This window comes from Mus caroli, unplaced genomic scaffold, assembly GCF_978045245.1.
Source record: "Mus caroli unplaced genomic scaffold, Mus_caroli_1 scaffold_2, whole genome shotgun sequence".
Lineage (NCBI taxonomy): Eukaryota > Metazoa > Chordata > Mammalia > Rodentia > Muridae > Mus > Mus caroli.
Genome location: NW_028227257.1, coordinates 51273823 through 51291968, shown reverse-complemented (window position 1 = coordinate 51291968; position 18146 = coordinate 51273823). Strand labels below are relative to the sequence as shown.

The window sequence follows — 18146 nt, the reverse complement described above, 5'->3', positions numbered from 1 at the left end:
AAGTTTAAGGTCATGGTCAGCATTGCCTAGTGAGTTTGAGGTTAGCCTAGGCTACGTGAGACTCTGTTTTATGAATAGACACACACACACACAAATATATCAAAACAAATAATTAAATCTAAAAATAAATAACTAAAAGGGTTCTTTTATATCCACAACATCGAGTTTCCCAGGAAACTATACATATTAACAGTTTCATGCATATGTTGTTCAGTACAGTAAAACACAGCTTTCCCTGATACCGTATCATTTCTTATAGGACGGGGCTGGGAGGGTTACTACTAGTAAGCTTTTCAGCCTATTGGATGGATCACCTTGCAGAGGTGGGAATGGGGAGGTCAATACTCTACAAAAGAAAATACCTTTGTCTCATTATCATGTTCACTGATCTGAACACAGCCCTTTACTTGTGCTAGTTCACTTTCAACAACTGCAGGAGCCACTGTGCTGGGCGGATTCCTTCCAGCAGGCCTGGAATTAGCCTGAGCGGCTTTGCTAAAGCCCCTGTATGGCACTGAGCCTCAGCCAAGGGGCATGAAGCACATTCATTTATAATGTCGCTTTTTAATCATAGGTCTGAGGAGGATCGGGGAGAGCCGTACCAGCTTGTCTGCATCGTTAATTGAAAACAGTGAGAGAGATGATTTGCGCCTGGACTCCGTGGTTGAGGCCGACGTTGCCTGAGGGAAATGCCTGTGGAGGCAGTAAACAGAAAGATCCCGATGTGCCTCTATGTTAGGATTCCTGGGTTCAAGGATGCCTTGCATCTAACAGTGATTCAAGAAAGAGTGTATCTGGTCAGTTCTTTAGAGAAGGCACCTCACCTCTCTCGATCTCTTACCCTAGATAACCTTTGATTATGGCGCACATTCTTGTGTTACTCCTTTGCTGATAGACAGGCAGGAATGTGAGCGTGGGTGGTAGGAGTCAGAAAAAGAAAACCCGGATGCAGCTAATAAAGGACTAGAATGTGAGTTCTGGGTAGAGGATAGCCAGAGAAGTCCAGGCCTCAACCAGAGTAGAGTGGTCCAGGCCTTAACTGGCACTAGGCTCCACAGCTAGAAGCTCCCTGCTGGAGGAGCTAGGTGCATTGTCTCGGCAGTGCTCCATACCCATCGCCGATACCTGACATTCAGCAGGTAATAGTCCACAGCTTTATCAGGGATTGATGAGGCCCAGCCTGTGACAGGTAATGCTATCCCTGGGCTGGTGGGCCTTGGTTCTATAAGAAAGCAGGCTGAGCAAGTCAGAGAGCAAGGCAGTAAGATATGCTGTATGTGCTTGACTACAGTCTGATCTTAGGGAGGGATTTTCTCAGTTGAGGTCCTCTCCCCTCAGAGGACAATAGTTCGTGTCAAGTTGACGTGAAACTAGCCAGCACAGGAACTGAAGAGAACACAAGCAAAGTTGCAGTTGTGTAACTGTTAAGTAGGTCTTAAAGAGGGTTTAATTTTCACCATCTCATTGGTTCCTTTGGGAAGCTGGGGCCTCTGCATCAGCTCCAGCCTCCAGATCACTGCCCTGTTTGAGTTCCTATCCTGACATCCTTCCATGGTGAACAGTGATGTGGAAATGTAAGTCAAATAAACACTTCCCTACCCAAGTTGCTTTAGTCTTGGTGCTTCATCGCGGCAATAGTAACCCTAACTAAGCATAAACCTACTTTAATAACATGTCATTTCTATTTCCAGCGTGGTACTGAAATCACCAAGAGTGGTGTCATGGGTAAAGTGAAAGAAGTAGCTATAGTGTATGGAATGAAACTTTCTTTTTTTTTCTTTTTTTGGTTTTTGGAGACAGGGTTTCTCTGCATAGTCCTGGCTGTCCTAGAACTCACTTTGTAGACCAGGCTGGCCTCGAACTCAGAAATCCCCCCTGCCTCTGCCTCCAGAGTGCTGGGATTAAAGGCGTGTACCACCATGCTCGGCGCATACCTGGCTTTTTTTTTTTTTTGGTTGGGAATGAAACTTTCTATGGCTGAGGAGAGACCTAGGTAAATGTAGCAATCAGAGCTGATGGAGTCTTATTAATTAATTAATTGTCTAGTGTGTCAATAGCATATATTAATTATATACAGGGCTGGAGAGATGGCTCAGCAGTTAAGAGCACTGACTGCTCTTTCAGAGGTACTGAGTTCATATCCTAGCAACCACATGGTGGTTCACAACCATCTGTAACAAGATCTGATGCCCTCTTCAGGTGTGTCTGAAGACAGCTACAGTGTACTTATATTTAATAAATAAATAAATATTAAAAAGAATTATGGGCTGGAGAGATGGCTCAGTGGTTAAGAGCACCCACTGCTCTTCCGAAGGTCCTGAGTTCAAAACCCAGCAACCACATGGTGGCTCACAACCATCAATTGGGATCTGACACCCTTTTCTGGTGCATCTGAAGACAGCTACAGTGTACTTAGATATAATAATAAATAAATCTTTTAAAAGATTATATACAATAATGGGCTTATTATGAACACATTACACATCTACAGAATATATTTTCATCATAGTCACTTTCTGTTATCCTCTTTTTTTTAATATTTATTTATTTATTATATGTAAGTACACTGTAGCTGTCTTCAGACACTTCAGAAGAGGGCACCAGATCTCGTTACAGATGGTTGTGAGCCACCATGTGGTTGCTGGGAGTTGAACTCTGGACCTTCGGAAGAGCAGTCGGGTGCTCTTACCCACTGAGCCATCTCACCAGCCCCTGTTATCCTCTTTTATCCCCCTGGAACCATCTCTTGACCCCAAATTTTCTAAATAATTTTTTTAAAAGATTTATTTATTTATTGTATGAGTGCTCTATCTGCAGGTACACCTACATACCAGAAGAGGGCATCAGATCATATTATAGATGGTTGTGAGCCTGAACATTGAACTCAGGACCTCTGGAAGAACACACAGTGCTCTTAATCTTAAGCCATTTCTCCAGCCCTTGACCCAAAGTTTAAAGTTAGAAACTTTGCAGAAGGACAGTGGATGCTCTTAAGGTATCAAGGAGAATTCCACCTCCCACTCAACGACAGCAGGAATATGAGTGTGGGTGGTATGATTCACCAAAGAAACACCTAGATGCAGTTACTGAAGGACTATAGTGTGGATTCTAGATGGGTGATAGCCAGCATGATCCAGGCCTCAACTGGCACTAGATCCCATGAGATAAAAGCTCCCTGCTGGAGGAGCCATGTATTATCTCAGGAACATTTCCTAGGCATTTGTTCATACCTGACATTAAAGATAATGGTCCATTTATGTAATGAACAAATGGCTCTCTAGTACTGAAAGTAGATTAATGTCATTTCATGCCACAAGGTCATTTGCAGAGTATCCTGGGGTCAATCTGATGTCTAGACTTCAGCCAGTGCTGATAGGCAGCCCAAACTATGTCGCAGTGGATAAGGGAGGCTAGCTGATGGAGGTGGAGGGTGGAAGGTGGGGTTAGGGGTGCACTACTGGGGGAGGGTACGCTTGTGGAACAGACACAGGAGTAAATTATAGGTCCCGACTAAGAACAATGCTAAAAATAGCAAGAGGCAGAAGTTAGGAGGCTACAGAGCAGGTTCCGGTTTAGAGTGATGTCATGGGGCTGGGGCTTAATAAGCACAACAAGCCCTGGGTTTGATCCTCAGCTCCACAAAAAGCCAGGTAGAGTGGTACACATCTGTAATCCTAGCACTAGAGAAATGAAGCACAAGGACCTGAAATCCAAGGTCATCTTCAACTATAAAGCAAACTTGAATGGAGTTTAAGATGCAGGAGAGCCTATCTCAAAGACGGGGAGAGGTGTCATTCATTGAAGCATGTCTTAACCTTTCATGAATGGTCTGGCACAATTGAGGCCTTTGATTGAAAGTCTTCAGCCATGTCACTGATGTATTAAACATGACTAATAAATAGATTATGCTCACACTTTATGTTGGTTATAGGCAGTTATTCTTGCATCAGTAGAAGTTATCCTCTCTGGCCCTGAATAAATGATGCTACAGGGCCTGGATAATCTCTCCTTTGATTAGGTAATAAACAGTAGATCTAGCTGTTGGGTGATGATGTATGCCTTTAATCCCAGTTCTTGGGAGGCAGGTACAGGTGGATTTCTGAGTTCGAGGCCAGCCTGGTCTACAGATCCAGTTCCAGGACAGCCAGATCTGCACAGAGAAATGCTTTGTTGAAAAATCAAAACAAAACAAACAATAACAATGAAGAAACAACAGTAGATCTAAGGGTCTAGGCTACAGAGTGTCATTGAGACATGGGTTCCAGGTCATTGTTGCCCTGCTGAAATTGCATGAATGCTGTCCACTGGGTACTCTACAAACATGGAAATAGATATAGAAAATAGAGTCTGATTCTGTTTTGTCTCACATTTCTCTTCACATAGTTTGGTAAAAAGAAATGCAGTGATAAAATTACAATTTCCTTTGGATGTATAGAGTAAGTAATACTCTATGCCGGCAATGCAGCTTTTACATGTTAGCTCTGTTTGCATGTTTGTGGAGGTGTGCAAACATAACTGCAAGCTCTTTGACACATCTCTCATGAGGAGTTTATGGTGTGTGGCTTCAAGTGTGGCTTGACATTGCTGTCACCCTGAGAGCCACTTGACCTCTGGCTAGGTCACTCAGCACCACACAGCAGTGGTCTACCTTGCTCGCTGGATTGCTCACTCTTGGAGCTCTGAGCTCCCATGCCAGACTTCTTCTAAGCTTGTCTAGATCCTTTGGTCCAAAGCCCTTGTCTCCAAATCATGCCAGTGCAGGCAGCAGCTATGTAAATGAACTAACCTTTAGTCCAGGGCTTGGCTGGTTATGTAAAGGGCTGGATTATATGGCTTTGTGAACCATACAATCTCTGTTATGACTATTCTGCTCTGCCACTTCAGCACAAAACCACAGAGATGATATTGCCTATGATGGCTGTGTTCCAGTACTGCAGATGTACAAAGCCAGGCCACAGATTCTCAGGTCCCTTCCCGCTGGGGTCACTCCAGGTGCTAGATACTCAAAGGTATCAGAGAGGCCACAGAGAACAGACAATCCATTTCCTTTGTCCAAATCTATGAATCTAATAAAATGGCCAGTGCTTCATTCCTACTGCATGGGTGGTAGCCTATAAAACAGTACTGTACAAGGGAGGCCCCATTAACAAAGACAGATTTGAGGCTGGAAAGTTGGCTGGCTCCGTTCTTAAGAGCACTTGTTGCTCTTGTTAAATTCACAGTACCCAACTGGTAGCTCACAAGTATCTGCAACTACATTCCAGGAGATCCAACACCCTCTTCAGACCTCCATGGGTACCCCAGCATACACATGCATGCAGTCAAAACACCCATACACATAAAACTAAAGAAATTAACCAGAAAGAAAAAAGTCACATTTGTGTTGAACATGGTAGCACACACCTTTAATTCTATCTAGCACATGGAAGTCAGAGCAGATAGATCTCTGTGAGTTTGAGGCCAGTCTGGTTTACATAGTGAATTCCATGCTAGCTAGGGCTAAATAGTTAGACCTTGCCTTTAAAAGAAAAAAAAAAAGTGAGATTTAAGCAAGTCATAGCGGCACACACATGCAGTTCTAGCTACTAAGAAGGCTGGAATGTTTGCACAACCAGGAATTCAAGTCCAGCTTGGGTAGCATAGCAAGACCCTGTCTGTCCTAGGTAGATTTCTTTTGTTGTGATGACCAAAAGCTACTTGGGAATTTATTTCAGCTTACCATTGAAATGCATCACGAAGGAAAGTCAGAACAGGAATTCGAGGCAGGAACCTGGAAGCCAGAACTTAAGCAGAGACCATAGAGGAGCTCTGCTTACTGGCTTGCTCAGCTTGCTTTCTTATACATCCCTGGATGACCTACCCAGGAATGGCACCATCCACAGTAAACTGGGCTCTTTCACATCAAGCACCAATCAGGGTCTGTTTAATCCAGCGCTTCTGGTTTGATGTCTTCCTGCAGGGCTGGAGATGCAAGGAGCTGATTGTATCACAGTGAATGGGTCTGTCCTCAGTTTCAGTAAGAAATACTTTAAATTTATCAGGGCGGTTTACTCTGGGCCCTAATGTGATCTTATCTCCAAAGAAAAACAAATCATTCTATTTCCTTTAAGAAAGCCTCATACGCCTCCGTTTCTTTGAGATTCACAATCTGATGCCAAGGTTTGGGCCTCCCACCCTTTCCTGCAACAGCACTTTCTTCCATCCCTGTTTCAAACTCTTTCCTTATAGGATTAGGCTTGGTTCTCCCGGAGCTAACCTCTGGGGTGGAGGTTGCAAGATCTTGACGCCAGGGTCCGCTCTTGCACTCCGTTTCAGTAGCCAGGGGGAGGACCTGGCAAGCAGGGTGTGCTGCCAGGGTGGCCACAGCCTCTGGAATGCAGCTGCTAGGACCTCTTATGCCAGTAGAGCCTGAACTGCAGAATCGCTGCCCCTCCAAAGCAGCTGGACCCACTAACCCTTAAAGGTCTTGGAGTTGCATCCGGCGCTCTCTACTAAATTCTGCCTCTACCCTTTCCAATCCCTCCTACCTACCCATACAGAGTGAGATTCCTCCGATGTAACCAAGTAGCCAGAGATCATCCTCCCGATTATTCTCTTTCTTAGCCCCCCCACCCCCTTCCTCTCCGTCTCTCGGTCCTTTTAGCTCAAGATGGTGGCCCTCCTTAGCTCTGTTCCATCTCCTCCAGCACTTCCCTTCCAGTCTTCCTACACACTCAAGCCAGGAGCTAACCTGCTGGAGTTGACCCAAGTTCCATTCTGCCCCGCCCCTCCACCCTCCCTAGGGCTTGGCCTTAGATCCTCCCCTTCCCGCCCCCTCCTCCAGTTCCATCCTTCTCTGCTCTCTTTGCCCTTCCCCCTTCCCGCCCCTGTCCATTCCAACCTGCTGGCCCCTCCCGGGCCTGAGCCCCGGGCCCGCCTCTTCTAACTTAAGACTCCTGCGAGCCCCAACTCCGCGCTGCCACTCTGGCGCCTGCTGCCCCGGCGGCCGGGACTGAGGCGCTTCGCACGCGCGCTCGGCGACCGGCGAGTTTGGGACGTTGGTGGATACGTGCATCTGTCGGGATAGAACTGCCAGATCTGTGGCCCCGCGATGGTTCTGGCCCCACTGCTACTGGGGCTGCTGCTGCTACCCGCGCTCTGGAGTGGAGGTGAGTGCGGGTTGCAGGGTCTCCGGGAGCTGCTACTCATTCCAGCGAGCTGTAGAGGGTCCTGGGGTGCAAGTCTTAGTAGAACCGATGGGCACCGAGAGCTTCCCGTTACCACAGAGAAAGACCTCGAGCCAGGTTGGGCGCTCTGGGAGCAGCGAAGTTTGAGCCTTTAAGAAATGCAGCTCAGGTCTGGCGTGGCATGCACCAAGAACTTTACCCTCAACACTGTCTCGCCTTGCCAAGCTTTGGCGGGGTTTCTGCGAGTCATAGACCGAGGATTCCAAGGTAATTCTACGCCGTGAACCAATAAGTAGCTGCAAAAGTTGGATGTCACCGTTCGCGCGTGGCGTTGCACGGAGGCTAGGTGTCCCGCCAGGGAAAGACTAGTTCTGGCTTCTCCCCTGGGCTCTGCTGAACATTGTGTTGGCCCTCCTTTGTAGGGACAGCCTGCCTGTGAGTGTAAGAAGCCCGCAAAAAGCTGAGGGGGACGATACGGTCCTTTCACTATTATTGCTGTGGAGCGGAATCTTTTTTGTTTGGGTAGCACAAACAAGTGCTCAGACCACAAGTGCTCTCACAAGCGGTTCAGTTTGACATGCTGGATTGATTAGCGCAAACAAGTATGGCAGGTTCCTCCAACAGAGGACACTGAGGCACTTTGTAAAGAAACTGCTGGGGGAAAAACAAACAAGGCTTTTCGAAAAAGAAATAGACGCGGGAAGGGTTGGAAGACTACTATAAGCAAGCACGTTTCAGGTATTGCTCCTTCAGGTATTGCTCCTGCCCTAAAAGATCTGTTTCTATTCGGAGTGTAGTTTTGTCTCTTTGATCTTGAATCTGGTAGACTAAAGTTTGTCTTTTAAGACTACCCGGAAAGTTTGGTTTATGGTCTAGTTACAAACCTCGTTTTTCCTCTCAAAGTTCATTTGCTCAAATGAGCTTTTTTTTTTTTTTTTCCCACAATTAAATTACATAAGCAATTTGTAGTTTGAGGCAACGTGACAATTTGCAACAAACATCAACAGCCAAAGACGAGCAAAGAACTGAGACCACTCTATTCTCCATTGCTAAACCCTCAAAAGTTCCTCAGCCTTTCTGCCAGGACTGTTCGTAATAACCCGCTGCAAGTCCGGAATTCTTTTGCTACTAACCCTGGCAGGCCATATGTTGTTTTGGAGGCTGTGACTGTGATAAGCATGGGAAGAGTGATAGGAACCAAAGCTTTTGTTTGATATTTTAAAATCTATGCTTTATTTTCTTTTTTTTTGTTTGTTTGTTTGTTTGTTTTTGTTTGTTTGTTTGTTTGTTTGTTTTCGAGACAGGGCTTCTCTGTGTAGCCCTGGCTGTCCTGGAACTCACTCTGTAGACCAGGTTGGCCTCAAACTGAGAAATCCACCTTCCTCTGCCTCCCGAGTGCTGGGATTAAAGGCGAGCGCCACCACTGCCCTGCTATGCTTTATTTTCTATGCTTTGAAAACATGTGATGAAGTTCTGTAGCTGACAGACTTAGACAACAGTAGAAAGGCTTAAAATGCACGCTAAGAAAGAATGAAAGTTTCTCAATTTTTCTTCTACCTGAATTGGAGCTGCTGAGAACATGTTTCAGGAATCCCAGTCTTTCCTCTCTGATTTGGCCCCTGATTTGGACCACGGTGTGGGGGGAGTGGGAAGGAGGGCGACGGAGCTGTATAAGGGGCACACAGTGTCCCTAGGGAGGGTCAGATAGGGAAAGAGGATGAAGGAGAAGTTTGAAAGTTCGTAGAAACAAAGCCAGTCTGATGACTTAGTCTGTGACTAAGATGTGTGAACCCTGAGAACAAACCCGGCTTTTAAAATGGTCCTTTTTTGTCCTTTTCTTTTCTTTTCTTTCTTTCTTCTTCTTCTTTTTTTTTTTTTTTTTTGGTTTTTGGTTTTTCGAGACAGGATTTCTCTGTATAGCACTGGCTGTCCTGGAACTCACTTTGTAGACCAGGCTGGCCTCGAACTCAGAAATCTGCCTGCCTCCGCCTCCCAAGTGCTGGGATTAAAGGTGTGCGCCACCACCGCCCGGCTAAAATGGTCGATTTCTTAAATTGACACTAAAAACAGACATTCCTACTTATTATAAACATTTTTCCAAGAACTCTAAGTGACCCTTCTTGCTTTTTGGAAGTAAGCAGGGTTCATTTGAATAAATAAGTGAATGAATTTTGTTCTTTAAGATAGTGAGCACGATATAACCACTTTTGAATGAACAAAATTGTGCTTTAATTTTTAAAAAGTTTTATTTTATCTGTATGGGTGTTTTGCTTGTATGTGTGTCTGTGCATCATGTGCATGCATAGTTCCCAAGGAGACAACCAGAGGGCACTGGGTCCCTGAAATCAGAGTTACAGGGAGTTCTGAGCCGTGCTGGGAATTGAACTTGGGTCCTCTGGAAAACAGTCAGTTCTCTTAACCACTGAGCCATCTCTCCAGCTCAAAATTAGGTTTGTGTTTTGTTTTGTTTTGTTTTGTTTTGTTTTGTTTTGTTTTGTTTTGTTTTGTTTTGTTTTGTTCAAGACAGGGTTTCTCTGTATAGCTCTGGCTGTCCTGGAACTCACTCAAAATTAGGTTTTTAAGCTTTACCTTTTGAAAGAATCTCTAGATAGTTCTGGAAGGAGGGCTAGTGGTCACAACAGATTTCGAGGTAGGAAAGATGAGTTGGGACATTGAACACTCATGTACCTTAGCCACTCCCCACACGACAGACAGATGCGGGCTCTCATAACAAACCCAATTGTGTTGTCCCCAAGTGAAACATCCTTCAATGGCTTCCTATTCCTTGCCAGATTTCCAGGTCCTGTAAAGCCTCACAGAGCCTCCCCTACCCCACCACCCTTGACTCATTTCTAGTCATTTCCCCCTGGTTGCTGCTGCTCTGACCACCTCTGTGTCACCTTCCTAGCACTAAAGAGCTTTAAAAAAGTATTTGTTGATTTTTGTTTCTTGTCTATGAGTGTTTTGTCTGCATGTATGTATATGCACCTATGCATGCCCAGTGCCGAAAGAGGCCAGAAGAGAGTGTCTGAGCCCCTGAAATTGTAGTTTCAGGAAGTTGGAGACCACTAAAGAGAGTGCTGGCAACAGAGCTCTGGTTCTCTGCAAGAGTGGTGCACACCCTTAACCACCAAGCCATCTCCCCAGTCCCCAAAACTGATTTAAAAAAAAAAAATTAGAGCCGGGCGTGGTGGCGCACGCCTTTAATCCCAGCACTCGGGAGGCAGAGGCAGGCGGATTTCTGAGTTCGAGGCCAGCCTGGTCTACAAAGTGAGTGCCAGGACAGCCAGGGCTACACAGAGAAACCCTGTCTCAAAAACCAAAAAAAAAAAAAAAAAATTAAATGAATTTCTCCGAGGACCTTGACTTTGGGTAGTTTCTTTCTTTTTTTTTTTTTTTTTTTTTTTTTGGTTTTTTGAGACAGGGTTTCTCCATGTAGCCCTGGCTGTTCTGGAACTCACTTTGTAGACCAGGCTGGCCTCGAACTCAGAAATCCGCCTGCCTCTGCCTCCCAAGTGCCAAGTGCTGGGATTAAAGGCATGCGCCACCACGCTCGGTTTAAGATCTGTAGTTTCATCATAACTCAAAACACATGGCTCTGGGTTGGACCTCCCTCGTCTATATGGAGGAAATAACCCCTAGACTATTTTTGGTACAGCAGGACGTTTTCATAGAGTAAGTTTTTGTCAACTTGACACAACCTAAACATATCTAGGATGAAGATGGTCAGCTCCAGAAGATTGGCCTATGGGTATATCTATTGGGGTCTTTTCTTAATTGCTAATTGATGAAGTGTGGTTCCAAATTCCACATCCTCCCTGGGAGACATGCCAGCAGGATTTTGGTCGTGCTGTGAATGCCTGGGAGGTGGGGGGGGGGGGAGGTGTGGCTTCTCTTTTAGATTCAGTGACACAGCTTGTGTTCTTTATTTGAGGTGAACCAGGGTTCTTTGAACCTTGGAGTGTGGGAAAGGATTTTCAGGGTGAGTGTGCATTGGCTGGGCTTAAGGTACTGGGAATGCTTCATTTGCATGGAGAAGCATCCCAGGAGCTCGCTGGGCAGGTTCTTATTGAGAGAAAGGGAGTAATTTGATGAAACCTGTAATTTCACCAAAGACTACTTAACATTCCTCAGGTAGAGGATGTGGGGGTCAGGCTCCCCACACAAGGTCAAGTGGAGAAGAAGAAGCCCGGCTGGAAAAGGGAGTCTTACACTCCATTTTTGGGCCAAGCTCAAGGAGCTGTCTGGTCATAGTAGACCACCTTAATAGCAAGGTTTCTCAACAATGAAGAAGGGCCCAGCCCACTGTTGATGGAGCCATTACTGGCTAGGTGGTCCTGGGCTGAGCAAGCCAAGGGAACAGGCCAATAAACAGCATTCCTCCTTGGCTTCTACTGCAATTCCTGCCATCAGGTTCCTGCCTTGGCTTCCACTGATGATCTGATTAACTCTACCTGCAAGCCAAATAAACCCTTTCTTTCCCAAGTTGAATTTGGTCAGCCTCTTATCACAGCCACAGAAAAGCAAACTAGGACATCCTCAAAAGATGAGATGAGCAAACAGCACACTGTAAATACTGAACCGTTAGTGCTGTAATTACCAATAGTGCTCCCTGGTACTTAGCCTTGCAGACTTGGGGTGGGCAATTCCTTTTCCTAGACAAAAGATGTTGAGTAGAAGTTTGTTTATTTGTTTGTTTGTTTTCTTTACTGGAATGCTTCCTCAATGCTTCCTTGAACTATGAGGGTAAAAGATTCAGCTCCATTGGGTAGAGTGCTTGTCTAGCATGAGCAATACCCTGGCTGAAATGCTCAGCACTGCATAAGTCAGGTATGGAGATTGGCTCACCAGGACTCACCTCTACCTGAAGAGCTATTGGCAGCTGATGGCTGCTTGAGGAGAGAGTCAATTTTCTTTAGGAGTGTGGCTCTTGGTTGCCCATGTTCTAGTGGATGGACCTACACTCATGTGATACCTGCACCACCAATTAGACTCAGCGTAAGCTCTAAAATATAAATAAAAAGAGGATGTGAACTTGGGAGGGGGATTCAGGAGGAGTTAAAGAGGGGATTTGGGTGGTAGATATCATCAAAATACAGTATATACAAGTATGAAATTCTGTAATAATAAATTTACAATTACACACACACACAGACATGTAACTATAATCCCAGAAGTCTGAGGTGTAGGCAGGAAGGTTAGAAGTTCAAGATCGGGCTGGAGAGATGGCTCAGCAGTTAAGAGCACTGACTGCTCTTCCAGAGGTCCTGAGTTCAAATCCCAGCAACCACATGGTAGCTCACAACCATCTGTAATGGGGTCTGATGCCCTCTTCTAGTGTGTCTGAAGACAGCTACAGTGTACCCATATAAATAAAATAAATAAAATAATAAAAAAAAAGAAGTTCAAGATCACCCTTGGCTACATATCAAGTTTGAGGCCACCCTGAACTATATTAGATCCTGTTTTCCCATGCTCCTTCCTTGCAGTGATTTGGTGAAGAGGCTGTGGGGTGGTTACTCTGGGTTCCTAAGTCCTTTGCTACGCCCTTTAGCATTTTGCTTCCAAAACCCAACTAGGAGGGCTGGAGGGATGACTCAGCCAGTAAGAGCACTGACTACTCCTCCAGAGGTCCCGAGTTCAATTCTCAATTGCCACATTGTGGCTCACAACCATCTGTAATGGGGTCTGGCACCCTTCCTCTTCTGGTGTGTCTGAAGACAACTACAGTGTACTCACATATATGAAATAAATAAATCTTTAAAATAATAAAATACCCAACTAGGAGCAGGCTTTCCCAGTAGAGACTGGCACTAGCAACTCCTGCCCCCTACCTTCCTTGGGCAGTAGAGGCTTGACTTGCCAGAGGAATAGCTTCCTGTCATGTGCCTCACAGGAAGGCACAAAAATGAGGTCCAATTCTGGCTCCACTTTTCCTATGTAGCTCTGTGCCAAAATGGGTGTGGGTTTGTTTTGTTTTGTTTTATTTGTTCTGGTTCCGGCTTTTTAAGTGACCGAATCTAGGTCTTTCCTTTCCTTTGGTGGCCTCAGCAAGAAAACGAGCATTGTTAATTCTGTGCAGATATGAGGGTCTGTGTGTAGTAGATTGGGCTGTGGAAAGTAGGGAGGAAGGTAGGTCCTGGGTGCCGTCTTGCTTCTCGATTGATGGCAGGTGCTATCAGTGATCTCTGCTGGCTAGGAGGAAGACCCAGTCTCTCCTCTCTCACGCTGGATATTCATCAGCCCCTGTCCTTAGGTAAGTCTGTACCCTGTGGTTCCCCTTCATTGTGCCTGCTCTTTTGCCTGCAGCTGAAACACTTAAGATGCATCCTGGCAGGGTAGATCCTTTCCGATCCGTGAGCTCCATTTAGGGACTAAGAATCCTGAGAAACTTATCAAGCGAGGCTGTTTTTGATCACTGGGTCTAGTTTTTGTTGTGGTTTGTTTGGCTTTTCAGTCTATCCCTTGGCTTGTGCTAGGTGGGAAGTCCTTTACCAAAGCAAGAGCTCTGGTTTTGTGGGGACCTTATACTCACTTCCAACTTTGAGCAGATGGAAGCCTGTTGGTCCCCTTCCCCTGACCTCTTGTCAGTTGGTGGGCTCAGTGGGTGTGTGGGTACTTGAAGTCCCAGACAGCTTCATCTGGGTCATCTCCTCAGGTTGCAGTATCTTAGTGATGAAGGCAGGGTGAATATATCTTAATGATCTCATCAAGAAATCTACATTTACCTCCAAAGTATGTTATTGTCCTTCTTGCCTGTTCATTTATCATCATTTGACTCAACGATCAAAGGGATTTTCTGCAAGTCTTGAGGTGGTAGAGGGGCAGATGGGGCAGAGGCAAGAAAAAGGCCAAAAACAGAGATGTTGCCTTTGTGTAATGTGGTGGTTTTAATATGCTTGACCCATGGGAAGTGGCACTGTTAGAAGATATGGCCTCTTTTGAATAGGTGTTACCTTCTTGGAGGAAATTTGTACTGTGTAGCTAGACTTTGAGGTCTCTTAGTACCAAAGTAAGGACACTACATCTGGTACAGCAATTGGAGTTACTACCTGATTTAGTTTTTGATAGTCAGCTGTCTTTCTCCATGACCCATCTATCTTCTGCATGGGCCAGATAGGAGAGTTAATGGGAGATGTGGGAACCACCACCCCTGCATCTTTCAAGCCACTGATGGTGGCACTAATTTCTGCAGTTCTTCCAGGTATGTGATACTGTTTTTGATTCACTGTTTTATTTGGCAGAGGCAACTCTAAAGGCTTCCCTTTAGCCTTCCCAACCAAAATAGCCTTTACTCCACAGGTTGGGGAACCAATATAAGAATTCTGCCAACTTCTAAGTATATCTATCCCAATTATACATTCTGGAACTGGGGAAATAGCCATTGAGTGAGTCCAGGGTCCTATTGGACCTACTGTGAATCGGGACATTAGCCAAAACTTCATTAATAACCTGGTCTTCATAAACCCCTACTGGTGGGCCACAGTGTTTTTTAGGGTCTCCCGGAATCGGCATCAGTTAAAGAACCAGTATCCGCCAGGTGGTGGTGGCGCCTACCATTAATCCCAGCATTTGGGAGGCAGAGGCAGGCGGATTTCTGAGTTCGAGGCCATCCTAGTCTGCAAAGTGAGTTCCAGGACAGCCAGGGCTACACAGAGAAACCCTGTCTTGAAAAACAAAACAAAACAAACAAACAAAATTATCCAAGAGACCCCCCCCCCCCGATTGTTTCTGTTTCCTCATTCTGCATTTATCCTTGTAAAAGGCCATAGGTCCCTCTAAGGAAGAACTGAAGAAAGGCTAACAGCAAAACTTTTAGGTGTCTTACCAAGATCCTTCCTCAGGGGAACCTAGCCACCCTTTCTTTCATTCAGGCGGTCTGCAAACTGGCTCAAGCCTGGAAAACTGACTCACTGGCTGAGACTGCCTTTTGCCATGATCCAGTGTAACTTTTTTCATTTGTTTGAGAATCTTTCTGATAATACAGATCAAACAGAAATGCAGTAGAGTTCTTGTCTATTTCATGCCTGGAAACACCATGAGTAATTAGCCATACCAAAGGTCTCTACCAGTCATGCCATTATAAAATTCACCCTGCCTGTGCTGAGCATTCATTACAGGTTAGGACATTATGTCCAGTGTTTTGTCTATGTTGCCCTTTATGATAACTACGATCACCTTGCCTCTGGCGATTCAGTGCTGCCACCTGGCCCCACTACCTCAGAGCCCAATTAAATCCATTGCATTTAATTCATCCAATTGAACAGCAGCATCTCTAACCCTAAGGTCTGGCACAAGGAAAAGGGGAACAACAAAACTCTTCAAATGTGCCGGTGCCCCTCTCAACAGTTTGCATTTTGTAGGATTTGTGAAGGGCATAGCTTCTGGCCTTCCCATTATAGAGGATTAGGTTTTACACAGCGTACCCACTCCAGCAGCGCAATTTCCCTTAAAATCCCTTCATCAACACTAAGCCAAGGGATATCAGGCGTCTCCAACTTCTTTTCTGAAAGCTGTCTTTTGATAAACCTTTCAGCCAACCATTCAAACAAACTTCTGACACCTTATTTTAATCAATTGAGCTTCCATATCAATAAACTCAGCCTGATCTAATTTATGTTCCTTCCACCATTATCCCATACCTTTAAAATCCATTTCTACACATACTCCCCAGACTTCTGCTTGAATGTACTAGCAAACTCATTAAGCACTTCCTAGTGGACTACACTTCCTATCTCTCTGCTATGGGTCTGCTTTGCCTTGAGTCTGGTTATAGGTCTATTGGTGGACCTTGAGGAACACCAGTATTGTCTTGCCTGGCATTTTCTTGAGAGAAAATCATTGCTGGTTTATCAGATAGTGAAGGCTTTATATTCTTCAGGTGAAAAGAGTAATATTTCAAGGGTGGGGCTGAGGGTACTACTGCTTTAGGTGAGATAAACCCTTGAGAATCTAAAGGTTCGAAGTTCTCAGCTTCAACAGGGTCCTCCCACACATTCCCATTCCAAGTTATAGGATCCATTCTTTGCCAGTTAATGCCCTTACTTTAACTGCTGACACCCTCTGAGGCTGAGATTTAATTTAATCACTGTAATTCACCCACCCTTATTATGAGGTCTTTGGCTTGATTTTTCTGCAACTTGAATTCTATGGCTGCTGGAAAGAAGATTCTCTTCAAGAGCACACCTAGAAACTTCTAGATTGTTTATTTGAATCTGGAGCTGGTCAAGTTTATCATGGATCTCATTCCTTTATCAGCTTATCCAGAGATGCTAAGAACAACCAAGCAGCAAAATCATTTTCCTTACTTCCCTCCAAACTGTAGAGTTTCATATACAAGGCCACCTAATTCATTGCCATTCACAATTGTTGGATCAAGATAAACACAAAGGCATTTACCTCTACAAGGTTGAAATATAATTTTTCACCACGGGCCTTTTATATTCTTTGAGCTCTCTGGAGAGAGTGAGTAGAGAGGTTTCAGTAGCTAAAGGTGCTAGTGAATTAGAAGGTACCGGGAAATTATAAAGGCTATTCCAGATAATTAAGATTCATCCTTATACTTCTGCTCCTCTAGACAGGACCAACTTCTGTCTTAGTTTGGGTTATTGCTGAGAAGACACCATTACCAAAGCAAGTCTTATAAAGGCAAACATTTATTTGGGTCTGGTTTACAATTTCAGAGGTTCAGTCCATTATCGTGGTGGGAAGCATGGCAGCATCCAGACAGACATGGTGCTGGAGGAGCTAACAAGTCTTGATCTGAAGGCACCCAGGATTCCTGCAGGCAGCCAAAAGGAGGGTCTCTTCTGCACAGATCAGAGCTTGAGCACTAGGAGACCTCAAAGCCCACCCACACGGTGACATACTTCCTACAACAAGGCCACACCTATTCCAACAAGGCCATACCTCCTAATGGTGCCACTCCCTGTGGGTCAAGTATATTCAAACTACTACATGTAGGTCAAGGTCATACACAAGAAGTTTTATATCCAAAAACAAGATATTCCCATTTTATTTCATTACCCCAACAATGCTTCCCACCCCCACCCCCACAGCAATTCATTTGATGTGCCTACGTGTCTCTTTGTACTTAGAACCTTCCAGGATTTCTCAGCTGGCCTCTTCAGAGGTGCTCTCTAGCCCCGCATGATGTGGTCCATACAGAGTTAGTTCCTGTCCAGTTTCCCCTCTGGAGGGACTGTCCACAACTGATGGGCCTCAGGTGTACACTTAGGTAAACTCTCTGATACAGATCCCTTTTCTGGAGGGTATATCCAACCTTTTGACAATTACAATACATGTAGGGCTTACTCACACTCAGAAAACATGCAATCGAGTTATCAAACAAAATCACACACACACACACACATATCATAATGTTTAAAGTTAGTATACAATTTTATTTGGTTTGCACTCATAGCTACTTTCAGCCACATTCAGCCATGGGTTGGGCACCCTGGAGCTGCTTGGTCTTGCAAGCTCTAATTACCTCTGCATCCAGGGACCCTAAGCGTGGTAGGCTCTGCCTTAGCCACATTCTCACCTCATTAGACACACAAAGGAAAGCCTTGTTTGTTTTGGAGAAAATGTTGCTTTGCTATCTTAAGCCTTCTAGTTAAAGCTACTAACCGCAGGCCGGCCTCCTTTATGGCTTTGATGAGGAGTTTCACAAGCAAGAACAGGCTGTCTTTGTGGCAAATATTAGAACTGGGATCACACTAGCTGAAGTTGCTTTCTGTCCTCACACTGCTCAAGAAACTCTCTGGGAGGTGATAAATATTCATGGATTCCCCGTTGTGGCTTGTATCTGGTGGCTGGTGTTCCAGTTCTGCTGTAAATGACCCTCAGCCTCTCTGGGTACACAGGAAATGAAACCAGCCCGTAAGCATTTGACAATTCTCCACATGATTTGGAAATGGTGGATGAAATTAAAGTTCTCTAAAATTTTACGAGCAAAATTTAAAAGGAAGCTCATTG

At 45.0% G+C, this 18146-nt stretch overlaps 1 protein-coding gene across 2 annotated transcripts in view; it reads left to right on the top strand.

The window, feature by feature from the left end:
- The first annotated feature begins 6931 nt into the window (after nucleotides 1-6931).
- Mertk (MER proto-oncogene, tyrosine kinase) overlaps nucleotides 6932-18146 on the top strand; it is a 105088-nt gene continuing 93873 nt past the window's right edge. The window contains exon 1 of one of the 2 annotated variants that reach the window (XM_021155563.3): nucleotides 6932-7148. In XM_021155563.3, coding sequence (XP_021011222.1) covers nucleotides 7091-7148 — 58 coding nt within the window. In that variant the 5' untranslated portion in view covers nucleotides 6932-7090. Of the gene's footprint in view, nucleotides 7149-12974; nucleotides 13423-18146 lie in introns of those variants that run through there. The other variant, XM_021155562.3, reaches the window with a different exon arrangement.